At 37.8% G+C, this 22,271-nt stretch overlaps 1 protein-coding gene across 1 annotated transcript in view; it reads right to left on the bottom strand.

The window, feature by feature from the left end:
* Positions 1-22,271, bottom strand: part of tmtc2a (transmembrane O-mannosyltransferase targeting cadherins 2a) — a 515,972-nt gene that overhangs the window by 126,264 nt on the left and 367,437 nt on the right. Inside the window, exons 3-4 of the mRNA XM_039761768.1 lie at positions 5,450-6,272; positions 822-936 (exon numbers count right to left, since the gene is read on the bottom strand). Coding sequence (XP_039617702.1) covers positions 822-936; positions 5,450-6,272 — 938 coding nt within the window. The remainder of the gene's footprint in view (positions 1-821; positions 937-5,449; positions 6,273-22,271) is intronic.

Here is a 22,271-nt window from a genome sequence, read left to right as displayed (position 1 = left end):
TAATCATACTGTTTGCAACCACCTTACACATGAGAAAGTAGTAACTAGGGTTCAATTCCAGAAGGCAGACACATGTTACTAAGGACATAAGGAAGAATCTAATCTTAGTTAAAATAACATTAGAATCAGTGATCACACACCTCATTGACTTTAAATTTGGGGCAGAGTGACAGGCATGGTTGGGGTCTGCATACTAGTGATTGATGTATTGAGATAATTATATTTTTAACTGCCCAGTCTTTAGAGCTTAAATTCAGCCAGTTAAACTGTTTACATGCTGTCCATGGTGAGGCTAGAAGCACAAAGGCTAGTTTTTATCCCAGGCTGGTGGGGGTAAAGGGAGTGGGGGCATCAAGTACTAATGGAGAACACAGTGTCACTTACAGTATTTACATGCATAAATGCGTAAAAATCTAGCATACCATATTTTTAGAAGTTACGGTATTTATCTACAGTATCTTTACATCTACTAACAAACTATTTAATTTCCCCATGGGATTAATAAAGTTAATCTAATCTAATTTCTCAAATCACTTCAAGAAAAACAGCCAAGAATTCAAATTTGTAGTGCCTAGAGCAATGAGTGCCATACTAACCAATGAAACACAAGGAAAGACTCACTATCAACTTCAACATAATTAATGAAAGTAATGTCAAAGAAAGAAGATAAGGGCTTGGGGAAGCGGTGGTGAGGGGGCTAAAGGGGTGGGGGTAGGGGGCTGTAGAAACAATCTCTCTCTATACGAGTAGCTGCAAGCATTCAATAGCATCATTCATCCTGCCATGCTTTGAGTGAATCAAGATGAGTCATGCATACTTACAGATTGTACAGCATGTCAGCCATGTTGCTGCGATAGTATAAGGCGTTTCTATAGGCCTTTTCAGCCTCTGCCATCTTGCCCTGGCTCTTGAGGACATTCCCAAGGTTACCCCATGCTGACGAAGAGACAGAAAGCATTATTTAGCAAAGCTCTGAAGGCTGAAGCTAGTAAGAGTGATACTCCAAGTTGGCTGTCTTTACAAAACAACCCTTTTTACAACTGTAGCTCAAGTATTAAAAAATAGAAACTGGTAGTGAAAAGCTGCAAAGCCCAAGGACGCTAAAAAGTAAAACAATTACAATTAAAAGCAGAGCTATTATGGTGAAATGCTGTGGGCAAAGCAGCATATAACAAAATAAGCAACAGCTATACCACAGACTCTTACCTGGGTGTCATTACCACCTGTTATCTTTTTATTTAATGATTATAATATGAAATCTCAATATTTAGTAAAGCATCTCATAAATGATCTGCAAATGAAAAATAAGGTCAGTGGTCTTTACTCATAGCTATTCCTCACACAAAAACATATAGAGAAAAGGATACCACAGTTCAGTGGTAACAAAGCCTGCTGCACCCACCGTTATACAGAAAGAATAAGGTCTTCTTGTATATTTCATTTTCAGAAGTTGCTTTTGCAATCTAGGGAACTATGTGCTGCAGATTGCACGTCATCTTGTGGCCTCCACTTGTCACTCAAAACTTAAATCACATAAACCAACACAGCTTAGCTGGGGTCTTCTGGGACCGGTATAAAGACATTGGCCTTCAAGCCCTGCTGGCTGTTGGATAGCTGCTTATAAAACATTATTCAAGGTAGCCAAACCCAGACCGTCAAGACCCATTCCAGCTTCAGCAGAATTTAATTAAATCAGTTCTGAAATTCTCTCATCCTGCATGACTGGCCAAGTGAAATCGTTCACTTCAAATTGCACTATAAATTGATGCTTCTTTTTCGCAATTATTCTAGGCTTGCTCAGTAATGCCTAGAGTTTTTCTCAATTTGTTGCTTTTTGTACAACTGAAAATTACTTTGAAGGGATTGGGAGTGGTCACTGGGTACCCATACATAACTTGTGCTAACAAGCCCCTGTGAACAGACAGAAGAACAGTATAACATAACACTTTACATTGGGCCTCTTGTCCTAGTGCTGGTCTTTGTGGAATTTCATGTTCTGCTTGAGTCCATTCTGTTTTTCCTCCCACATATCAAAAACATGAGGATTAGATTAAGTGGGGATTCTAAATTGACCCTGTGTGAAAGTGAGCATGGGTGTTTGTGTGTGTGTCTGTGAGTGGGCTGTGTAACAGACTAGCATCTCATTCAGGGTTGGTCCTTTCCTTCAAGCCGATGCTGCCATGACAGGTTCTAGCACCCGGTGACCATGAACAAGATTAAACTGTGTTTGAGGATGTTCTGTGCCGTCAAGTAATGACAAGCGCATATGAGTGTTATTGCATTACACATTTTATGAAGTTCTCTGAGAGTGTTCTCTGAAAACACTAGTACAAAAATGAAATAAATTGAATGTTATATCTCCTATAGAGAACAAAGCCTATCTGTAATCTTGGAAGATTAAAGCTGTAATTGTTGAATGGCGCTTTAATGTATGTTAATTTTCTGGAATTGTGTAGTGTATACTCTTGATTGAATTGCGTTTTGCTTAATCTGATTTTAATAGTGCTTTAACTTTAATCCATACCATTATAGAATTTTAAAAGCTTTAATGGTATGGATTTCAGTCCAATCTATAGCTTTTAAACTAGCATGAAAATCTACAAACTAAGAAGAAAAATGCAATCTAATATAATATTCTGTAACCTGCTTAATTTAATTTAGTATCCTTGGAGGGGGGCAAAACTAAACTCGTGGGGCCAGTTTGGAATTGACAATCAATCTAATGCACAGTTCTTTCAAATGTGGGAGGAAAACCAAGAGTATCTGGAAAAAAAAATAAATGGTGACACAGAGAGAATGTGCACACTATACACATACAACAACCAGATGTGGCATCGTGTGTGTGTGTGTGAAGCAGCAGCACTAACTATTGCAAGCTGATTCAAAAACTGGAAGGTTTTTCTTTACTTAAAATGGTGGCTCTGCACCAGAGACAGAATACTGTATAAGAAGAGATACAAGTCATTCTGCTCATGAAACATAACATAGGAGATGTGATTAGGGGAAGCCCCTGATTTTTTGTTAGAAATGTGGAGAAGGTAGGGAGTCTAAGCATTTAAGCTTAGCCACTTGGTTTGTGGTGTTCTGTAAAGTCGGAGACTGCCTTCCAGGGAGTATACATGGGCCGTGTATGCATGTGTATAGCAGAAAGAAAAAGAAAGAAAGAAAGAAAGAAAGAAAGAAAGAAAGAAAGAAAGAAAGAAAGAAAGAAAGAAACTTCACCACATCAGTCAAATAAATTACACAGACATGATCTTTTTTTTTTTTCTTACTTTTTTTATGTTTCCAGTCCCCTAAAGTTTTCTTAAATGGCACAAATTCTGAACGTAAAATGATATTAGTGAAGATGAAGTTTCCAGGAGATGATTACAGCCTGTAGACTATGCACCACAAAATGCAGAAGGAATGTTTAACTACTGTAGGTCAGCTTTAGAAATTATACGACCTTCCAAGATGAGGGCAAGATAAGAACAAATGATATAAACAGATGGGAAAATGATTACACAGAGCTTAAGGTAAAAGGCCTTTAGCAGGAGGACAGAATTTCATGCAATTTTTTTTTTTTTTTTTGGTGATGCCCTAGTCCTGAGTATATGTTTTTCTTTTTTAAGAAATTATAGTTTTTGATTTTAATGTTGCCTGGCAGATTCCTTTTTTCAATTTGGAGATTTGTTTTCAGACTTCAGTGCTTTTACAAATACTTCTCTTATAAACATACTTAAAAAATAGATTTTAAAAATGAGAACCTTATTATAGTTAAACAAATACATTAGCAGTCATGGAAAACAAAGACAAGAGCAGTTATTTGCAGTACGTGAACAACAAGTAATAAAAAATGCATTGTATTAAATATGATTACATCGATTACAAAACATCTATACTTACTTCATGAAGACTGATGTGAAAAACAAAACTAACTTGAAACTGGTGTGCAGTGGTGCAGCAGTTAGTGTAAGCCTGTCATGATCACTGGCTCTGGTGTAAATACATAAATAAGTACATATCTTAGCAATGTAAACATCACATAACTCACAAATGCTGACCGTCACCTTGTACAACACTGACCCGCAGACCACACTTTAACAATCATTGCTCTGTTTCCACAAATGATGGCTGGATCCCACCCTGAAAACTTTTTCACCCTTAAAATCTTAGTCGGAATTTTACACATCTACAATCTTTCTGAAATATACTGATCATCTTAATCAGAATAACAATGTACTGTAAGTGTTAAAAATGCAAAAAAAACCAAAAGAAACCTAATATACTGCTATCCATTTCCTGAAGACTCATAGTCCTCATTCTGGTTTTTGGGCAGCAGTATTAGATGCAAGGCAGGAACCTGAACTGGATGAGGGAACCAGTCCATAACAAAGCATGTTCATTCTCTCCCAATTTAGACTCATCAATCAATCAAACTGACATGAGTTATCAAAGAAAAACAAGGTTATCCCTAGAAAATTCCATACAGACATAGCCAGAACGGGGAGACTCTAGACAGACAGTGACCTGGCTTTGAACTACGTTTCCTGGTGCTGTAAGTGAACAGTTCTAACCACTGTGCCACCGGGCCATCCTGCCTTTCTATTTTTGTAGTCATATTTCTAAACTTAAGTCTGTGACACTTGGAAGCTGGTGGTGATGTGGACAGCAGGAATTACACCTGGGTGGATGTCAGCCTTTCAGGCAGCACAATTTTGGTTGACATCAGCAGAGTTTGAGCATCAAGGGAGGCACGAAGAAGGGTGACAGATCTTTGGGGGAGCAGAGCACTGGCAGTGTTATTAAACACAAGAGATATTAGACCATTAGAAGCAGGGTGGGAGAAAGATAGACGTTCCATTATTCTGCTATTTTTGGCATCTCTGACACCATGTCAGTGGGAAGGAAAACAATATGTAGATTGATGGGCATTAACATTGACAGCAGAACATGAAGGTACTTCAGCTGAAACAGCATCCATCCTAGTGCCCCATTGCAATATTAAATGTAACAATTACCTTACACACACAATCTGTAAAGTGAATATGTTACAATGATCATGTTATTAGAATCTGACCAATACATCCATGCAGATTTATTATGAAAAGTAAGACCTGTCATGGACTGCTGCCCCACTGTGGGATGATTCCTGCATTGTGGTTAATGCTGTCTATTTAGGCTGCAGCCCCTGTGATCCTGAACTGCATAAATGGGTATGAAAACAGATAGAATAGAAACATGTTAAGTTAGTTTACTTTTTGATTCTTTGCTGCAGTTCACATTGTTCTGGAAAGCAGTAACATGTGTGCAGTAAATCTATAAAAAACTTAGGATTAAATAAAATGATCAGATCACAATCTGGATAATAGATTCAAAATTTTCTCAAATGCAAAATAAATGAATGAAAAACATAATTGTGTGGATTACAATACAAAAACAATGACGACTTAAATTAGAATATATTTACCTTTTGCTGGGTTGACATTTATCCCTGACTTGTATAACATTTCCTCATCCTGCCAGTCTTGGTTCCTTAAAACTGTCTTCATTCCATATAAAATAATCAAAGTGGCAGTGCAATACAAAAGAAAGCTCTTCATGACCTTCCTCCTGAACTTAATATACAGGGATCTCATGGCCACCGTCACAAGTAAACAGAAGCCCATGCTGGGAATATAAAGTACACGCTCTGCTATAACAAAACCTACATAAAAAAACAGATTAGTGGCAGGGAGGAAGGGCACCACCAGCAGTCCTATGGAGAAGGCTACAACATTTTCTGTAGCAGGCAGGGAAGTCCTTGTAATGAAATGATTATGTACACCATTCTCGGTTTTTAGAGAGTGAGACTCGTGGCTTTGGTGTCCTATATCCGGTATGTGGCTGTTACCATTAGAGTTGTGCTTCCCATTCATGGCATGGGCTTTTCCATTTGCCTCTTTATTTTTTGGAGGGTTTCTAAGGCTAACCCAGGCTGAGGCTAGTAATCCAACATAGAGTGCCACAGTGTGAAGGTTCCTCCAATCGCCTAAGGTCCTTACTAGAGGCACAGCATCCATAGACCAGTCAAAGCTCAAAGTGTTCGGGCAGAGGAGCAACCACACATTGAGTGCTGGCAAGTAAAAGAAAGTCAGAGTCCTCGTTATGGCGTTGTCTGAATCAGCAGCTGGGTTATCCGAGTTTGAAAAGTTTGGAGGTTTGTTACCCATCCAGTACAAACGAACAGTTAATAAGGCAGCTCCACAAGTAGCCAGAGAACTCACACTTAACAGAAGAGAGGTATTCTTTTTCTACAACAAAAGAAGAAAAGAAATTGGAAGTAAGTTTCAGTAGTTACTTTCACAAAATTATTCACATACAGAGAAGAAGAATTACTTAAAATGGGCTCTACAGATTACTTTACTTGAGCAAAAAATATTCAACTTTACAGATAGACTTTACCAACATAGATAATATATCACAAATCAGTTCCATAACAAACTATGTAATAGATGTGTTTATATGACTGAAAATAAGAAAAGATACATCTTTATTCCACTCCATCTATGAAGAGCACTCATCAGAGTGTTTTGTTATCTATTTGTGATTCAGATAACTAGCTATCCAATAAGATAGATAGATAGATAGATAGATAGATAGATAGATAGATAGATAGATAGATAGATAGATAGATAGATAGATAGATATGAAGGGCACTATATAAAAGATAGATAGATAGATAGATAGATATGAAGGGCACTATATAAAAGATAGATAGATAGATAGATAGATAGATAGATAGATAGATAGATAGATAGATAGATAGATAGATAGATAGATAGATAGAAAAGGGGTGACTGATAGATAGATAGATAGATAGATAGATAGATAGATAGATAGATAGATAGATAAAAAGGGATGATTAATGATAGATAGATAGATAGATAGATAGATAGATAGATAGATAGATAGATAGATAGATAGATAGATAGAATTTGGCTTTTTACAGAAGCTATTGAAATAAACAAACAAATAAATATACATACACACTATGGTCTGAACACTCACCAGAATGACTAAAGAGCAAACACATTAAAAACAAAGCAAACTTCTGACTTGACTGTACCAAGTCCTGGTGAGGCATTATGCAAATGTATTGCTGTAGGTATAAAGGAGCCCCAGTAGTGTTTCTTGATACACTTCTGCTGAGAAATTTGTTTGCAGAAAGTAGATAGATAGATTGATGTTTATTGATCCTCAAGAGAAAAATTACTTGCTCATGTGCATATAAAAGTAGTACAAAATAGTAAAAATAACATGCAAATAAATACACTAATGCAAGAGCCAGTGCTGTACACATAATCTACCCAGTATACATTTAGAGAAAAGCCAAGCAAAATGACACCTTTTATTGGCTAACTAAAAAGGTGTCATTTTGCTTGGCTATTCTCTAAATTCATAATGGCTAACACGGTACAAAACCCTAGTACCCCAGTATACATTGAAATTTATCTCTAAGGAAATACTAACTCACAGCCTTATGGGGTCTACTAAAACTGGCTATATTGAAGATCAGAATGATGTGACGGTGCAGCAAAGCATTGCATGCAACAGAACACCAGCAACTGTGGATAAATACAACACCCACAGAAGCTTGTCAAACACAGTAAAGGACCTGATCCTCTATAGACAGAAGCTTTGGTATTTTTTGTGGAGCAGGTCTGTGCTGTTCACTAAAGCCAGTCTATAGTTCACATGGACCTAAATTACTCCATGATGGTGATGCCACAAGTCTAATTAGAACATTACAACAATCAAGACAAGAACAGGCCATTCAGCCCAACAAAGCTCGCCAGTCCTATCCAGTTAATTCTTCTAAAAAACATCAAGTAGATTTCTGAAAGTCCCTAAAGTCTTACTGTCTACCACGCTACTAGGTAGCTTATTCCAAGTCTCTATGGTTCTCAGTGTAAAGAAAAAACTTCCTAATGTTTGTATAAAATTTACCTTTAATGAGTGTCCAGCTGTGTTCTTGATGAACTCATTTTAAAATAACAGTCTTGATCCACTGTACTAATTCTCTTCATAATTGTAAACACAGTCATTTCACCTCTTGATCTTCTTTTGCTTAATGCCAAGTTCCATGTCTTAACACTGTTCAATTGCAAATCGTATTCTTTCTGCTATTTGACAAAGTCCTTAATCTTGTGATATAAAGACTTAATTGTAATCACTTTTTATTCATATCATATGCACTGATTTTAGTCAAACTCAAATAAGAGTAACACCTAAATTATTATAAAAAGGTGAATTTCCCTCTTCATTTTCAAAAGAATCTAAACAATTAAAGACCTTGAGGAAAAACTAATCATGGCACACCTCAAGTTTCGATAGCTGTATCCACTTAAGACCGTGAGGCATTCAGAAATTAGCAGACTGCAACTGATATAAAATTAACAAAAAATCACTCCCACTTGACGAAAATCTGAAGTGGAAAATTGGACAAAATGTAACAAATATTCTTAAACCCTCTTAATTCAAGTCAGTGGTTCAGGGCACTGGAGCCCATATTGGGTACAAGCTAGCCAACTAAGTCCTGGATGGGGTACGAGTGCAACACAGACTGCCAGAGTCACACAGTCAATTTTGGACTTGACAATGAATCCTAACACATCTTTGGGGACAAAGAAAGAAAACTGCAGTACCTGGAGAAAAACCAGTAGAGATATGGAGAGAACAAAACAGACCACGACTAGGTATGAGATTTAAAAACCGGACGCTGAATCCATAAGGCAGCAATGCTAACTACTGCAACAACATGCTACCCCTCTAATTATGTGCTTATATATTTTTTATGATTATGCTTGGTATGAATGCTGCACTAATCTGAGCAAAGGATTGACCTGTCTGTGCTCTAATTGCTTCAATACTTAAATGACAGTACAACTACAGGTTGAGTTGCTTTGCTGGGGTGTTTATCAGGAAAGCCACTCTAAAAAATTTAAGGCTGTTGCTTGTGTCAATGTCAATATACAAAATATATAATATTGGAAGATAATTTTGGTTTACCAGTATTACATGCGATTTATTTCACTTTACATTGTTTGGTGTTACACATTTCCAAACAAAATATTGTCCAGACATAAACTCAGGACTAAAACAAAAGAAAAGAAAACAGCACAGCAGTGTGTTCAGGATACGGGATGATAATATGCAGCCGCCAGCTCGTCGAGGCAGCATCATCTGTAATCTGACTTCCCTAGAAGAGTCGCCATTCAGTGTCCATTCAAGCTGAGCCAGAATCCATTAGAAAAGGAACTAACAGTCTTCCAATCATAACATTCTGCTGACCACTTAGCCTACATGATTAGGGGTGCAAAAAAGTGTCATTTTTCTTCAGGCACAGAGCTTTTCTTAAGAAAACAATAAAAAAGGTGGTATAAATGATTAGGAAACATTTTTCTAAAGATCCAAATAAGCACTTCCAAGAAAGAGTTCACAGAATTTACTTGAAGTGCTGCTATAAGTGCTTTATTACTTTAAAAAATGTGTGCAATAAAATACTTCAACAAGTTTCTTATAATTGTACTTAATTTACATCAAAGCCCTAATGACTCTGAACTGGTTAAACTGGTTGGCAAATGAATGGATGGATTATTTCAAGACATGCATTTACCATTTATAAATAGGATTTAAAATGAATTCCTCAGATTTGGGAATTTTCCAACAATTCATTGTTTCTCATACATGCATCTACGTATTTTCTGACTGGCTTTTACTACGACACAAGTATGGAGAGTCCCAGCAGCTCCAGGAAAGAATCCAATGGGGGGCAGCAATTGATCACAGGCCTTACACTCACCCTCTCATTCACACAGGACCAGTTTAAAGCTGCCATTAATCTGCATGTGTTCTGGATACAGGAGGAAAACAAAGTATGGTACCTGAAGACAAACAGCATAGGCACAGAGTATGTACAGAGTTCTACAGAGTGACCAGGTTGAGGTATAAACCAAGGTACAAAAATAAAACGAATTTCAAAAAGTATTAAAATATAGTATCGAGACTGAAATTGTGACAGTGATTTGTACTTATTGGTTGATTCACTTCCCACTTGCTTTTGAAACACTGAATTTTTTGCTGCTGAGCAGTATATGTGTACTTCATTACAGGAAGGAAATAATTATAGAGTGTTTACAAGTTCTCACGAATGATGAATTGTACTCAATATTTTGCATGCAAGTAGATCTAACGTATTAGCATGAGAACTCTCCCTAAGATTTATTAATGCTTACTGAAGTGGGCAACAATATCAACTTTTAGCATAACACAATACAGACAAGGCCTGATCTGTTCTCAGTGTGGCTAAAAACAAAAAAGTGCAGCAATTAAGGCCAGTTAGAGCAGTGTACGCACAGTTTTTCTTCATAGGTTACCCTCCTAATATTACAAAGTGATAGAGAGTATATCTGACTTGATCTGCACAGTATTTTTGGGTGCTATGGTATAAGAAAGCTGAAATGAATACTGAAGGACATTCCAGTTCATCAAACTGCTTCTGATCAGTGAAAAGATACCCATCACAGGCTCACAGTTCAATTCATTTATATAATCAAGTAACAATGTGTTTCTTCTTAGATATCCCCCACTCACTACAGAGAAGAAATGGAAGAAAAAAGGCTTAACAAATCATACTGCAATTAAGATAACAAGTCTGTAATAATACGGCCAATAAAACAAAACTACCTTCTTTAGCACTGCAAGCAATTATACTTTGGGGCAAACAGTGCAGAGAATTGCCTCATTTCTGATTGGCTGATACTTGCAAGACTAGCACTGTGATTCAGAAGCATTAATTTCATTTATAGATTCAGTCAGCATTTGGTTCAACGGTTTAGTTAACTCAGTTCACTAATTCACTGAAGCACGCCATTATATGAGGAGCACTCATGGTCAAGTCTGCACAAGCATTTGATTGAATGGAGGGTCCTGAATGGCTAAGATTGTCGTTTTTTGCTCTCTGCAAGGAGGACACTTCCTGACATTGTGTCCCAGTAAAGTGATTAGATTAGAATAGGAAAAACATTATTAATTTCATGGGGAAATTCAGATGCTGGCTATGCAACATGTTCTTTATTATACTTTTGTATTATCAGGTCTATTTTAAGAATCTCAAGACTGAGCGTTTAGGTATATCTAATGTAAGAATCTGGATCAAATGTTAGCAGTACTGTAAAAATTCACTCTTGTGAAGGAAGCCTAGAGCTGTGGTTGCCAAGTTCAGTCTCGGAGGACCCAAATGGCTGCAGGCTTTTGTTCCAACCAATTTTCCAATCAGTGAGTAATTTTACCTCTGATTAATCTCATTTCACTCTCTCAAGTGCAAAGTTCTATATGTAGGCAAAAGTAACATCAGTTATAAATACAAGATGGGAGGCACTATCATACTGGAAGCAACCACTGAAAAACATTTAAGGGGAATATGTTGTAACAAAGGCACTATATAGGTGCCGACCCAACACAGACTGACAGCAGAGGCACGTATAAAAACCAATAAACGTTTATTTTCCTTTACCTGTGGGCTACGTCTTCCCCGTACCCACAGACACAACACAATCCCACAAGCACAAACAGCAACACAAAAGCACAAAGCAAAACAAACTTCTCTTCACCACCACTCCTCTCATCAAGCGTTGTCCTCCTTCTCCTCCAAACTCAGGCTCCCGAAGTTGTGGCTGCTGGCTCCTTTTATAGCCCACCGGGAAGAGCTTCAGGTGCTTAACCACCTGCCTCCGACTGTATCTCTGGGTGTGGTTGAACTACGGCCCAGATGGGCCCAGGAAAAGTTGCAGCGGCCCCTGGTGGCAACCTCGAATCCTCTACTGGTTTCTGAGGAACCATAGTCACCCAGGGGGGCTGCCACCAAGTGGTCTGAGGGAGGTACTGTACAGCCCATGCCTGCTCCCCCGGAAATATACAGAAGGGGCGTCCTGGCTGGGCATGTGCCCCGGCCGTGCTCCACAATGTTGACACATTTTTATTTACTAAGCAATGTACAGAAGTAATTAAAAAGGCAAATAAAATGTTACATCATAAAAAACTGTTGAATTTAAGTCAAAGGACCTTATGCTCAGAATATAAGAACACACTTGGAGTATTGTGTGCAGTTCTGGTCACCATGGTACAAGAAAGACATAGCAGCACTTGAAGCTGTGCAGAGGAGAGCAACGAGCAGACTGCATGGGGACCTAATTCAGATGTTAAAAATCCTCAAAGGCTTTGATTAAGGTGATCCAGCAACATTCTTTCAGCTTAAAGTTGAATCACGTACTCAAGGACATCAGTGAAAATTAAGGGGAAGTGAATTTAAGACTGAAGCCAGGAAGCACTTATTTATGCAAAGAGTTGTGGGAACAAACTACAGAGACATGTAGGTGATGCAGAAACTTTGACAAATTTTTAATAGAATTTGGATGAGATATTGGGACAACTAAGCTATTAGCTAAGCAAACAAGCTTAACGGACAGAATGATCTCCACACTTTTGTCAAATTTCTTATGTTTCATTGTTTAATTAGCTGGTCTTATTTTTCCTTTTACTCTGCATTTAGTGAGCTTTCCACCTGTAAGAAATTACAAATATGCATATTTTCCCATAGTTTTACGTCATTAACTCTCTTTCATCGTTTTCCTATTACCTTTACCTATAGAATTTTCTCCCTAATGTTATTCTAATGACAAGTAACAACAAGAAGAGAAGAAACTAGTGCAAATAATACGAACCATAATGTAAAACAGGGAAGGGTGAATAGGCATGGAAACCAATTTTGGTTTGGACAAATTTTAGCAAGATATTTGAAAAACAATACAAAAGGGCAGCATTGAAAACAATTACACATATACTTTATTCTTCCTGCCAACATTTAATTTGTGGCAGCACAGCAAAAAGTCCTTACTGTATTGGTCTAGACTAAACAGAATTAATTTTCAACAAAAGAAGCAAAGTTCTCTATTGTTCATCAATATTCTTGTAAATTACACAAAATCAAAGTGTTTAACATGCCGAGAGAGATTTTTTGTAGCTTGTCTTTCACTGTCACTATGCCTTTGAAATTATGCAAATCCATCTTCAAATTGACTAAAATGAAACTGATTCCTGCCAAGTACACTGAGGAAAAAGCAAACCCATATATTGCAGAGTTTTGTAATCGTGATAAAATATAGTTAAGATAACTAAAGTCTTTTTGCATCTAGTCTCTGGCAAAAAATGACAAAGCAATAAATTAACTTCAATGTACCAAAGGACATTACACTATCTACTCTTTTAAGAACATAATGGATTGTAAGGAGAACACACTGTCCAGCCCAACACAGCACATCAAATACTAAACACCCCGTGTTTCCAATAGAAATTTGAAGCTCCATAGGCTACAAGTTTTTACACATACTACTAGAGAACTGGCTTCATAACTACCAGCATCTGTGTGAGCAAATCCACCAAATCATCCATCTTTCCGCGGGCACATTCTCTGCTAGGCAAAGGTAAAGCCCCTCCAGGTGACTTTTGACTTAAGACAGAAAGCAGTCCTGGATGGGACACTTTTGCACCTACCTAGTTTAGAGTCACCATTTATTATGACACCCACATGGAAAGACTTGAAAAAATGTGTGAAAAATGCCCACTTCATGTGAGAAACAAATCCATTTGATTTGTTTGAAACACATTTTCTGAACTCATTTTTTAACCAGTACATTAAATTACAATAACTTAAATTTAAATGCTGCACCATAATGCATTGAAAATACACTTTACATCAAACATGCATATTTAATAGCATTTCTGACATTTAGACAATCTACTCAGGGCACATTCACACTACCAACGTTAAAAAAAAAAAATCCTAAATCTACAAATTATTACACATATTTTCCTGATGCCTTTACCAAGTTAAGTCAGAAGGTTGCCAGTTCAAATCCAGTAAATGGCAAAAGGGACTCTGCTTTGTTGGGCCCTTGAGCAAGGCCCTTAACCTGCAATTGCTGAGCACTTTGAGTAGTGAGAAAAGCACTACAGTATATAAATGCAAAGAATTATTATTTTTATTAACTTAGATGATCAGGCAGTACAGTAGTACATTAGTTACCATGAAAGTCCTCCCTCAGACTGATGCCTGGGCTGATAAATGTCTTTGTACAATCTGCACACTCTTCTCATATTTGTGTAGGTCTTTCTCCCACATCCTCTAGACATGCATGTTAATTATTGACTGCAAATTGCCTTAATGTGAAGGAGTGATGACGTGCGTGTGAATGTGACCTGAAATGAACTGGCACCACATCTAGTGTTAACTTCTGCCATCAGTGCCATGCACCCAATGTTATCAGGCTAGTCGTCAGCTCCATTGACTGGGTAAACAGGTTAAAAAGGAACTTATAAGACCAGAATAAAGTCTCTGACACTGCCTGCATTCATTTTTTACAACTGTACTATATATACTGTAGTAGTATTGGCAATTGAAAGTGAATTTTTGAGAGTCACACCGAGAGTCAGAAATAGAACTGGCAACTGAACAGAATACAATATAATGAATTGAAAGTTGGCAGTGATATCCAGTAATTATTTTAGATTGTCATTCCAGGTTATGATTATTGCTTTTTAATTTGTGAACTCCAGGGCAAGGGCACTGTCAGTTAGTTATTCAGTCAGTCCTTTTCCAACCTGCTATATCCTAACACAGGGTCACGGGGGGTCTGCTGGAGCCAATCCCAGCCAACACAGGGCGCAAGGCAGGAACAAACCCCGGGCAGGGCGCCAGCCCACCGCAGGGTGCACACACAAACCCACACACCAGGGACAATTTAGGATCGCCAATGCACCTAACCCGCATGTTTTTGGACTGTGGGAGGAAACCCACACAGACACGGGGAGATCATGCAAACTCCACGCAGGGAGGACCCGGGAAGCAAACCCAGGTCTCCTTACTGTGAGGCAGCACTGCTACCACTACACCACCGTGCTGCCCAAGGGCACTGTACAACTGTTTAAATTTTTTAAATAAATTTACTTGGTGTATCAGAAATGGGGCCTGAACTGCTGATCTTGTGGTTTAAATTTCAGCTCTTTAGTCACCAGGGCCTCGTATGTACAGTATAAACAGTGCATATACACAAAAATGTTGCATACGCCCGTTTCCAGTTTCACATAGAGATGTATAAAAACTAAATTTGGTGTAACACTACACACATTTTCGCAGCAGCCTCAGGCCATGTGTGTGCGTGTTTTTGATCGGTTTTGTAAACGGGCAGTACTGAACGTTAAAGCAGTGCTACTTCTTCTGTGTAGTTTCCCTTTCTTTTTTAGATTCACCTCCATGATGTGGGCTTTATCAAATTCACCGAAATGAACGACATATCGTTTACAAATTTAAGGTACTTGATTGTAATCAATCTGTAACAATATAATGGTGCACCGAGTGGCCAAACTATTCCAACTACCATGGCTACTTTAGCATTGTTAGATGACATTGCAAATGGAAGAATTAGAACGGAGTGCGTATGTAGAGGCCATATTGATTTCTTGTCCCATGACAATGACTGGCTTCTAAGTCGATGTACAATTTCAAGAGCAATCCTTTTGGAGCTGTGTGCTGAACTGGGGCCAACTTTACAGCGTCAATCTTTGATGAATTGTGCTCTACCATGTTCCTTTGCAAGCTCTGCCCACTCTCAGGATTTTAGCCACAGAACCTTTTCAATGTGAACTAGCTGACCGATCAGGTATTTCTCAGTCATCACTTAGTTGCGCCATGCCAGCTGTATAGGACAGTATTATCTGCTTGTCATTCAGGTATATAAGTTTTCCTTAAGCTGTGGTTGAACAGGCAAACATTAAAGCGCAATTCACAGCAACGTATGGTTTTTCCAAATGTAATCGGAGTGGTCGACTGCATGCACATTGCTATAAAGGTGCCTTCAGAGAATGGTTTTGCTTATGCAAACAGCAAACATTTCCAATCTATTAATGTGCAAATTATCTGTGATGTGACAATGCATCTCATTAATGTTGTGACGAGATAGCCTGACCCAACTCATGATTCATACACTCTGAGAAATATTAGTGATGAAATGCTATATAAATGCAAAGAATTATTATTATTATTATTGAGAACAAGCTTGAAAATGGGGTTGTGTGATGACTGGCTGCTCAGTAAGATAAGACATTTACTATTACCCCTTTTATTAAAATTGTAAGTTATCTGTATAATGTAACCATATAAACGATTACTGAAGTGCCATTGGGTACCCAATGAAGACATGGCTTCTCACCCCACTCACCAACTACACTGACTGAACAAGAATGATGTTAAAATGACCTCCACTTTCAGGCTTGGGCGGTTGTAATATAAATGTCTTGCCAATAATTGCAACAGCTCGCTGCTCAAATGGTGTGAGCCCTGGATTTCTGCTACCTCTTCCAGTGTTATTGACACTCAGATGGTGGGCTGCGACTTGCCTTTTCACATCGACTTTGATATCTGACCACTTGTTATTTATTTTGGGCACTGTGTGAATTTCTGAACTTGAACTTTTGAGTTCTTCTGCCACACTGCGCCACCCCATCAATTTCCTTTTTGCTGCCCATACCACTGCTTAGGCCAACAAATAGTACGTTTTTCATTTCCTCCTCTACACCTCCATTTCGTATTCACTAATTCTTTTTTTATACATGGTTTTGCCATTGTCTTTTAACAAAACACTGAAAAGAAGGGGCTATTTATATTGATTTGCGTATTCAAATAGGCAAAAGTCTGTGAGAAGTCGGAGTGGTTCTGTAGGTTTGTGCATGTGTGTTAAAATTCACATTGATTGGGATTTATAAAGGGGGAGTGCATAGAACTTTACCTATGCACAGCTATATGCAATAAAATTTTTTGAGTGTTCAAATATTTCTAGTTTTGTCCGTACACCATGTTTAAGTGTAAATTCTATTCAAGGCGTCATACTTGAGGTCCCAGGTCACTCTCCTTGTGAGCTGAACTTTATTACCAAATCACCTTATAGTATTTACAAGGCTTTTCAACAGAAACAATTTCGTATAGTGTCACAAATAACAATTTCATAAAAAGAACTACTTAGGACGCATGAAAAAATGTAAAAGAAGTGCAAGATAAAACATGGAGTATTGAAATTGTAAGGAAATATTTTAAAACCTGAACATATCACCATATAAAAAGTATGAATCTAAAGCCAACAAAATATGTTAACAATATACATCTGCTCTGCGGTGGGCTGGCGCCCTGCCTGGGGTTTGTTCCTGCCTTGCGCCCTGTGCTGGCTGGGACTGGCTCCAGCAGACCCCCTGACCCTGTGTTAGGATATAGCGGGTTGGAGAATAACTGACTATACATCTGCATTCTAAAATTCCATACAAAATCATAATACAGTGACAGCTACTGTAAATCATATACCTCATCAGTTTTTAAGTAAAATTACTTAAAATGTACAAAGCAACTGGCTGATAGTAGTCTTATACAACTTTCTATTTATTTATTCCAATTTGACAAAAAATAAGCAGTTAAAAGAGCAAAGTATTAAGCCAAGAAAGTTAAACTACATAAAAAATGATGACTTGCAGCTCCATGTTACTTTTAACTCATTATTTGATGCCCATGGGAGCAGGCAGCTCTTTGTTGATTATGATTTCCTTATTAGATTTTCCATAATTAAAAAAGCATACTTTTTAATTTCCCCTGAGAAATTAAAAAATAACACAATAAAGTCACTTGAAGTAGAACTTAAAAAGGCTTCAGACTTTCACAAAATGTTTTTGTAGTACCTTGTTAGGTCTATTTCAAAGTAATACAAAAACGTCCTGTCACCATCACTCTGCAAGATAGGCCTCAACACCCCATGAATGGATTTTGTAAAGATTTTATGCAGCTACTCTTTAAGGGAATTTGTCAGGAAATTACAATTAAGTTATCTTGAACAGAGTGTGCCATACTAATTTTTGAAATTTCAAAATTGTCCATCTTAAAACAAAGAAGGATTTTGTGCCCTTTTGTTGAATAATTAATTTACTGTACCATAAAAGAGGCTATTTTAATTTTTGTATAAGATCCTCATTTATTTCTTTCATAGCCGCTACTGATGGCAATACTTATCCCCAATAAAAGTTGTCACTTTAGGTGCTTGCATGAACCTCTGTGACACCAACTTACCTCTCCTGCAGCTTGAAGCTGTACCAAGTCAGTTAAATGAATATAAAAGTAAAAACATGCAAGCAGTAAATGAAAGAATAAGAAGATCTCTAAGTGTGGCTCTATAAACTGTCTTGCTTAGAGTGAATAAACATGTATTCAGTATTTATGTTATTCTAAAAGCAACGTCATGGCTAAATCATCTGCAGATTATAATAATTTAATAGTTATTAGACACTATAATTTATCAGTGTCACAATGACTTGCTATGCATCACAGAATGTTACAGCTAACAGTTTTAGCATGAGACCAACAGATAACTCTACATTGGGTACTGTTATTTTTGTAAATAACTAATTGTTACAGAAATATTAAATCAACTCTTATCTGATGTCACTTCCTTTCATGAAGTAAATAAAGAAAAATTAAAAATTCTCTAAAATTCAAAACAGCTGAGTAACTCAAAAAATGCACCTGAATGTTACACCAAGTGTACATTTTCTATATCCCACTGTTCAATATAATCATTCACATATTAAGGATACTCTCCTTATTTTTACATCTGTAAACTCTAAATTGAAACTATCCACTCAATGATTTAATTCTTGAACATAACTGGCACAATTCAGGGTGACAGTGGAGAAAGTTTTAGGTGCAAAGGAAAAATGGAGCTTGTATAGGGAGGCCAATCCATCCAAAGGTGCCCGCAAAGACACACAAACACTCAAACACACACACCACACTAATCGACAGTCCACAGTCAATCTAAAACACAGAATGTGGAAAATCAAAGAACTTGTTACAACCCACGTAACATGTCCCAACACTGCTTTTGGGATCCAAACTCCAATGCATGCCAGAACGAGACTGGCTTAGCCAGTTAAGCTTTAGCTTGGATTCTGACAGCAAACATGTTTCTTTTTGGTGGTGGTCTCATACCATCTGAACCCGACTACACATATGCAGAAAGAATGTGCAAACTTCATGTAGCTAGTGATCCAGCTGGGATATAAACCCAGTCATCTTGAACTGTCAGACTAAGAGTAAAATATTCCGCAGGGTTTTTATTTAATTAAAAAAAGAAAAATAACAAGCCATGCTAAAATATTTCTGAAACAAAAAGTGAACAAGACTACTTAAACATTGATAAAGTAAATAGAAACATTTTTATTGCTTTGGAAAATAATCAGAATTCATTTGCTACTGTCATTTTTTGTACCTGAAGCACTACTTGCTTTCAATGGGACCTTAAAGAAATAAAACAAATCACAAATTATACAGAGTACATACAGATCTCTGTGCTTTGTAACAAGCAGGTGAATTCCTGCCAAGCAAATGACAGATTTCAATTTCCAAACAGTTACTGGAAAAATGAAATTTTCCTTCGGCTTCCAGCTTACATCCACAGAGACAACACATAGGAATATAGGTAAATATATCTTCAGAGGAAAGATTTTCATGTGAAGTCATTCTAAAATATATTAGCCCCCACAAGGGTATCTGCTACTTATAGCTCCGTAACCCGACCAGCTTTTATGTTCCCATGAGTAAAAGTTCTCTGGATATCTGAGGCTGTTTCAGTTTTGGAGGATTTGCTGTAATACATTTATTACTGTTAGGAAGGATTAGTTGACTCTCTACTTTTGGACTATACAAACACTTCAATGTACATCGACCTAACAGAACTGAATCCCAGCATCACTTGGAAGAATTCAGTGACTATATTCCAAGTTAAAGGCCAGATGGCCTAAATCTTGCATTTTAAAAATACGATAGACTTAAACAGTATAAACCCAATAAATCAGCCTATTACATTTTTATTTGATTTCCTTTCAAGATTAATTACACATACACAAGGCAACAGTGAAAACGTTGGTAAGACTAGGAGGAACAAGAGTACACTATAGGGAATGCAAAACTGTAGAAAAAGCAGGACATTTTTCTTTTCTGGTTTAATAGCCATTTTCCTTGTTTTCCTATGTTGGTCAGCTACTCCCCAGATCTTGATGTAGTGGAGCAAAGTTTTTCAGCCTGAAGCCCTTCCTGACTCAAGCCTCTTCTAAAATCTCCTTCAAAAAAACACAGATTAGATAGATAGATAGATAGATAGATAGATAGATAGATAGATAGATAGATAGATAGATAGATAGATAGATAGATGGGAAAATTAAGTTTTTTATAGAAACTCTTTAAACAAATGAATGCACAAATAGATAAATAGATAGATATTATAGATTAATACACACATATATATAGGGTGGTCCAGATCTAATTATGCAATTCTCATTATGCTATAACCTATTAAGTTTATTACATAGAAAATCACCCAAAAAATCCCAGACCATAGAGAAGTGTACAAACTGACGACATCCCCTTATATATATCAAAGGCATACAGATGATCTGGATCTGCATAATTAGATCTGGACCACCCTGTATATATAAATAACCCAATATAAATAACTCAACACACAGCCATTAATGTCTAAACCACTGGGAACAAAAGTACACCGCAATGTGCCCAATTAGCCATTTTTCCTCCCCGGTGTCATCTAACTGGTTAGTGTTACAAGGTCTCAGGTGTGAATGGGGAGCATTTGTGTTAAATTTGGTGTTATCGCTCTCACACTCTCTCATACTGGTCACTGGAAGTTCAACATGGCACCACACAACAAAGAACTCGCTGAGGATCTGAAAAAAAGAATTGTTGCTCTACATAAAGATGGCCTAGGCTATAAAAAGATTGCCAACACCCCGAAACTGAGCTGCAGCACGGTGGCCAAGACCATACAGCGGTTTAACAGGACAGGTTCCACTCGGAACAGGCCTCACCATGGTCAATCAAAGAAGTTGAGTGAACGTGCTCAGCGTCATATCCAGAGGTTTTCTTTTGAAAGTAGACGTATTAGAGCTGCCAGCATTACTTCAGAAGTTGAAGGGGTGGGGGGGGGTCAGCCTGTCAGAGCTCAGACCATCAAATTGGTCTGCATGGCTGTCGTCTCAAAAGGAAGCCTCTTCTAAAGATGATGCACAAGAAAGCCTGCAAACAGTTTGCTGAAGACAAGCAGACTAAGGACATTGATTACTGGAACCATGTCCTGTGGTCTGATGAGAACAAGATAAACTTATTTGGTTCAGATGGTGCCAAGCGTATGTGGCGGCAACCAGGTGAGGAGTACAAAGACAAATGTGTTTTGCCTACAGTCAAGCATGGTGGTGGGAGTGTCATGGTTTGGGGCTGCATGAGTGCTGTTGGCACTGGGAAGCTACAGTTCATTGAGGGAACCATGAATGCTAACATGTACTGTGACATACTGAAGCAGAAACTGGGCCACAGGGCAATATTCCAACATGATAATGACCCCAAACACACCTCCAAGATGACCACTGCCTTGCTAAAGAAACTGAGGGTAAAGGTGCTGGACTGGCCAAACATGTCTCCAGACCTAAACCCTATTGAGCATCTGTGGGGCATCCTCAAACGGAAGGTGGAGGAGCGCAAGGTCTCTAACATCCACCAGCTCCATGATGTCGTCATGGAGGAGTGGAAATGGATTCCAGTGGCAACCTGTGAAGCTCTAGTGAACTCCGTGCCCAAGAGGGTTAAAGCAGTGCTGGAAAATAATGGTGGCCACACAAAATATTAACACTTTGGGCACAATTTGGACATTTTTCACTTAGGGGTGTACTCACTTTTGTTGCCAGCGGTTTAGTCATTAATGTTGAGTTATTTTGAGGGGACAGCAAATTTACACTGTTATACAAGCTGCACACTGACTACTTTACATTGTATCAAAGTGTCATATCTGCAGTGTTGTCCCATGAAAAGATATAATAAAATATTTACAAAAATGTGAGGGGTGTACTCACTTTTGTGAGATACTGTATATATATATATATATAAATATATACATTCTATATACACTATAGTCTGAACAAAACCCAGAATTTGAATTTGAAAAGAAGGAAAGAAAACTTCTGACTTCGCTGTCACAATCTCAGTCGTATTGCTGTTGGTATAAAGGAGCCCCAGTAACATTTCTTGGCAAACCTCTACTAAAGAGTTTGTTGGAAGAAAGTCCTCAGTGTTAGCGTGTCAGTGAGAGGATGTG

Source organism: Polypterus senegalus, chromosome 8 (genome assembly GCF_016835505.1).
Source record: "Polypterus senegalus isolate Bchr_013 chromosome 8, ASM1683550v1, whole genome shotgun sequence".
Taxonomy (NCBI): domain Eukaryota; kingdom Metazoa; phylum Chordata; class Cladistia; order Polypteriformes; family Polypteridae; genus Polypterus; species Polypterus senegalus.
Note: the sequence above shows the minus strand (reverse complement) of the source record. Positions and strands in the feature narration are given on the sequence as shown.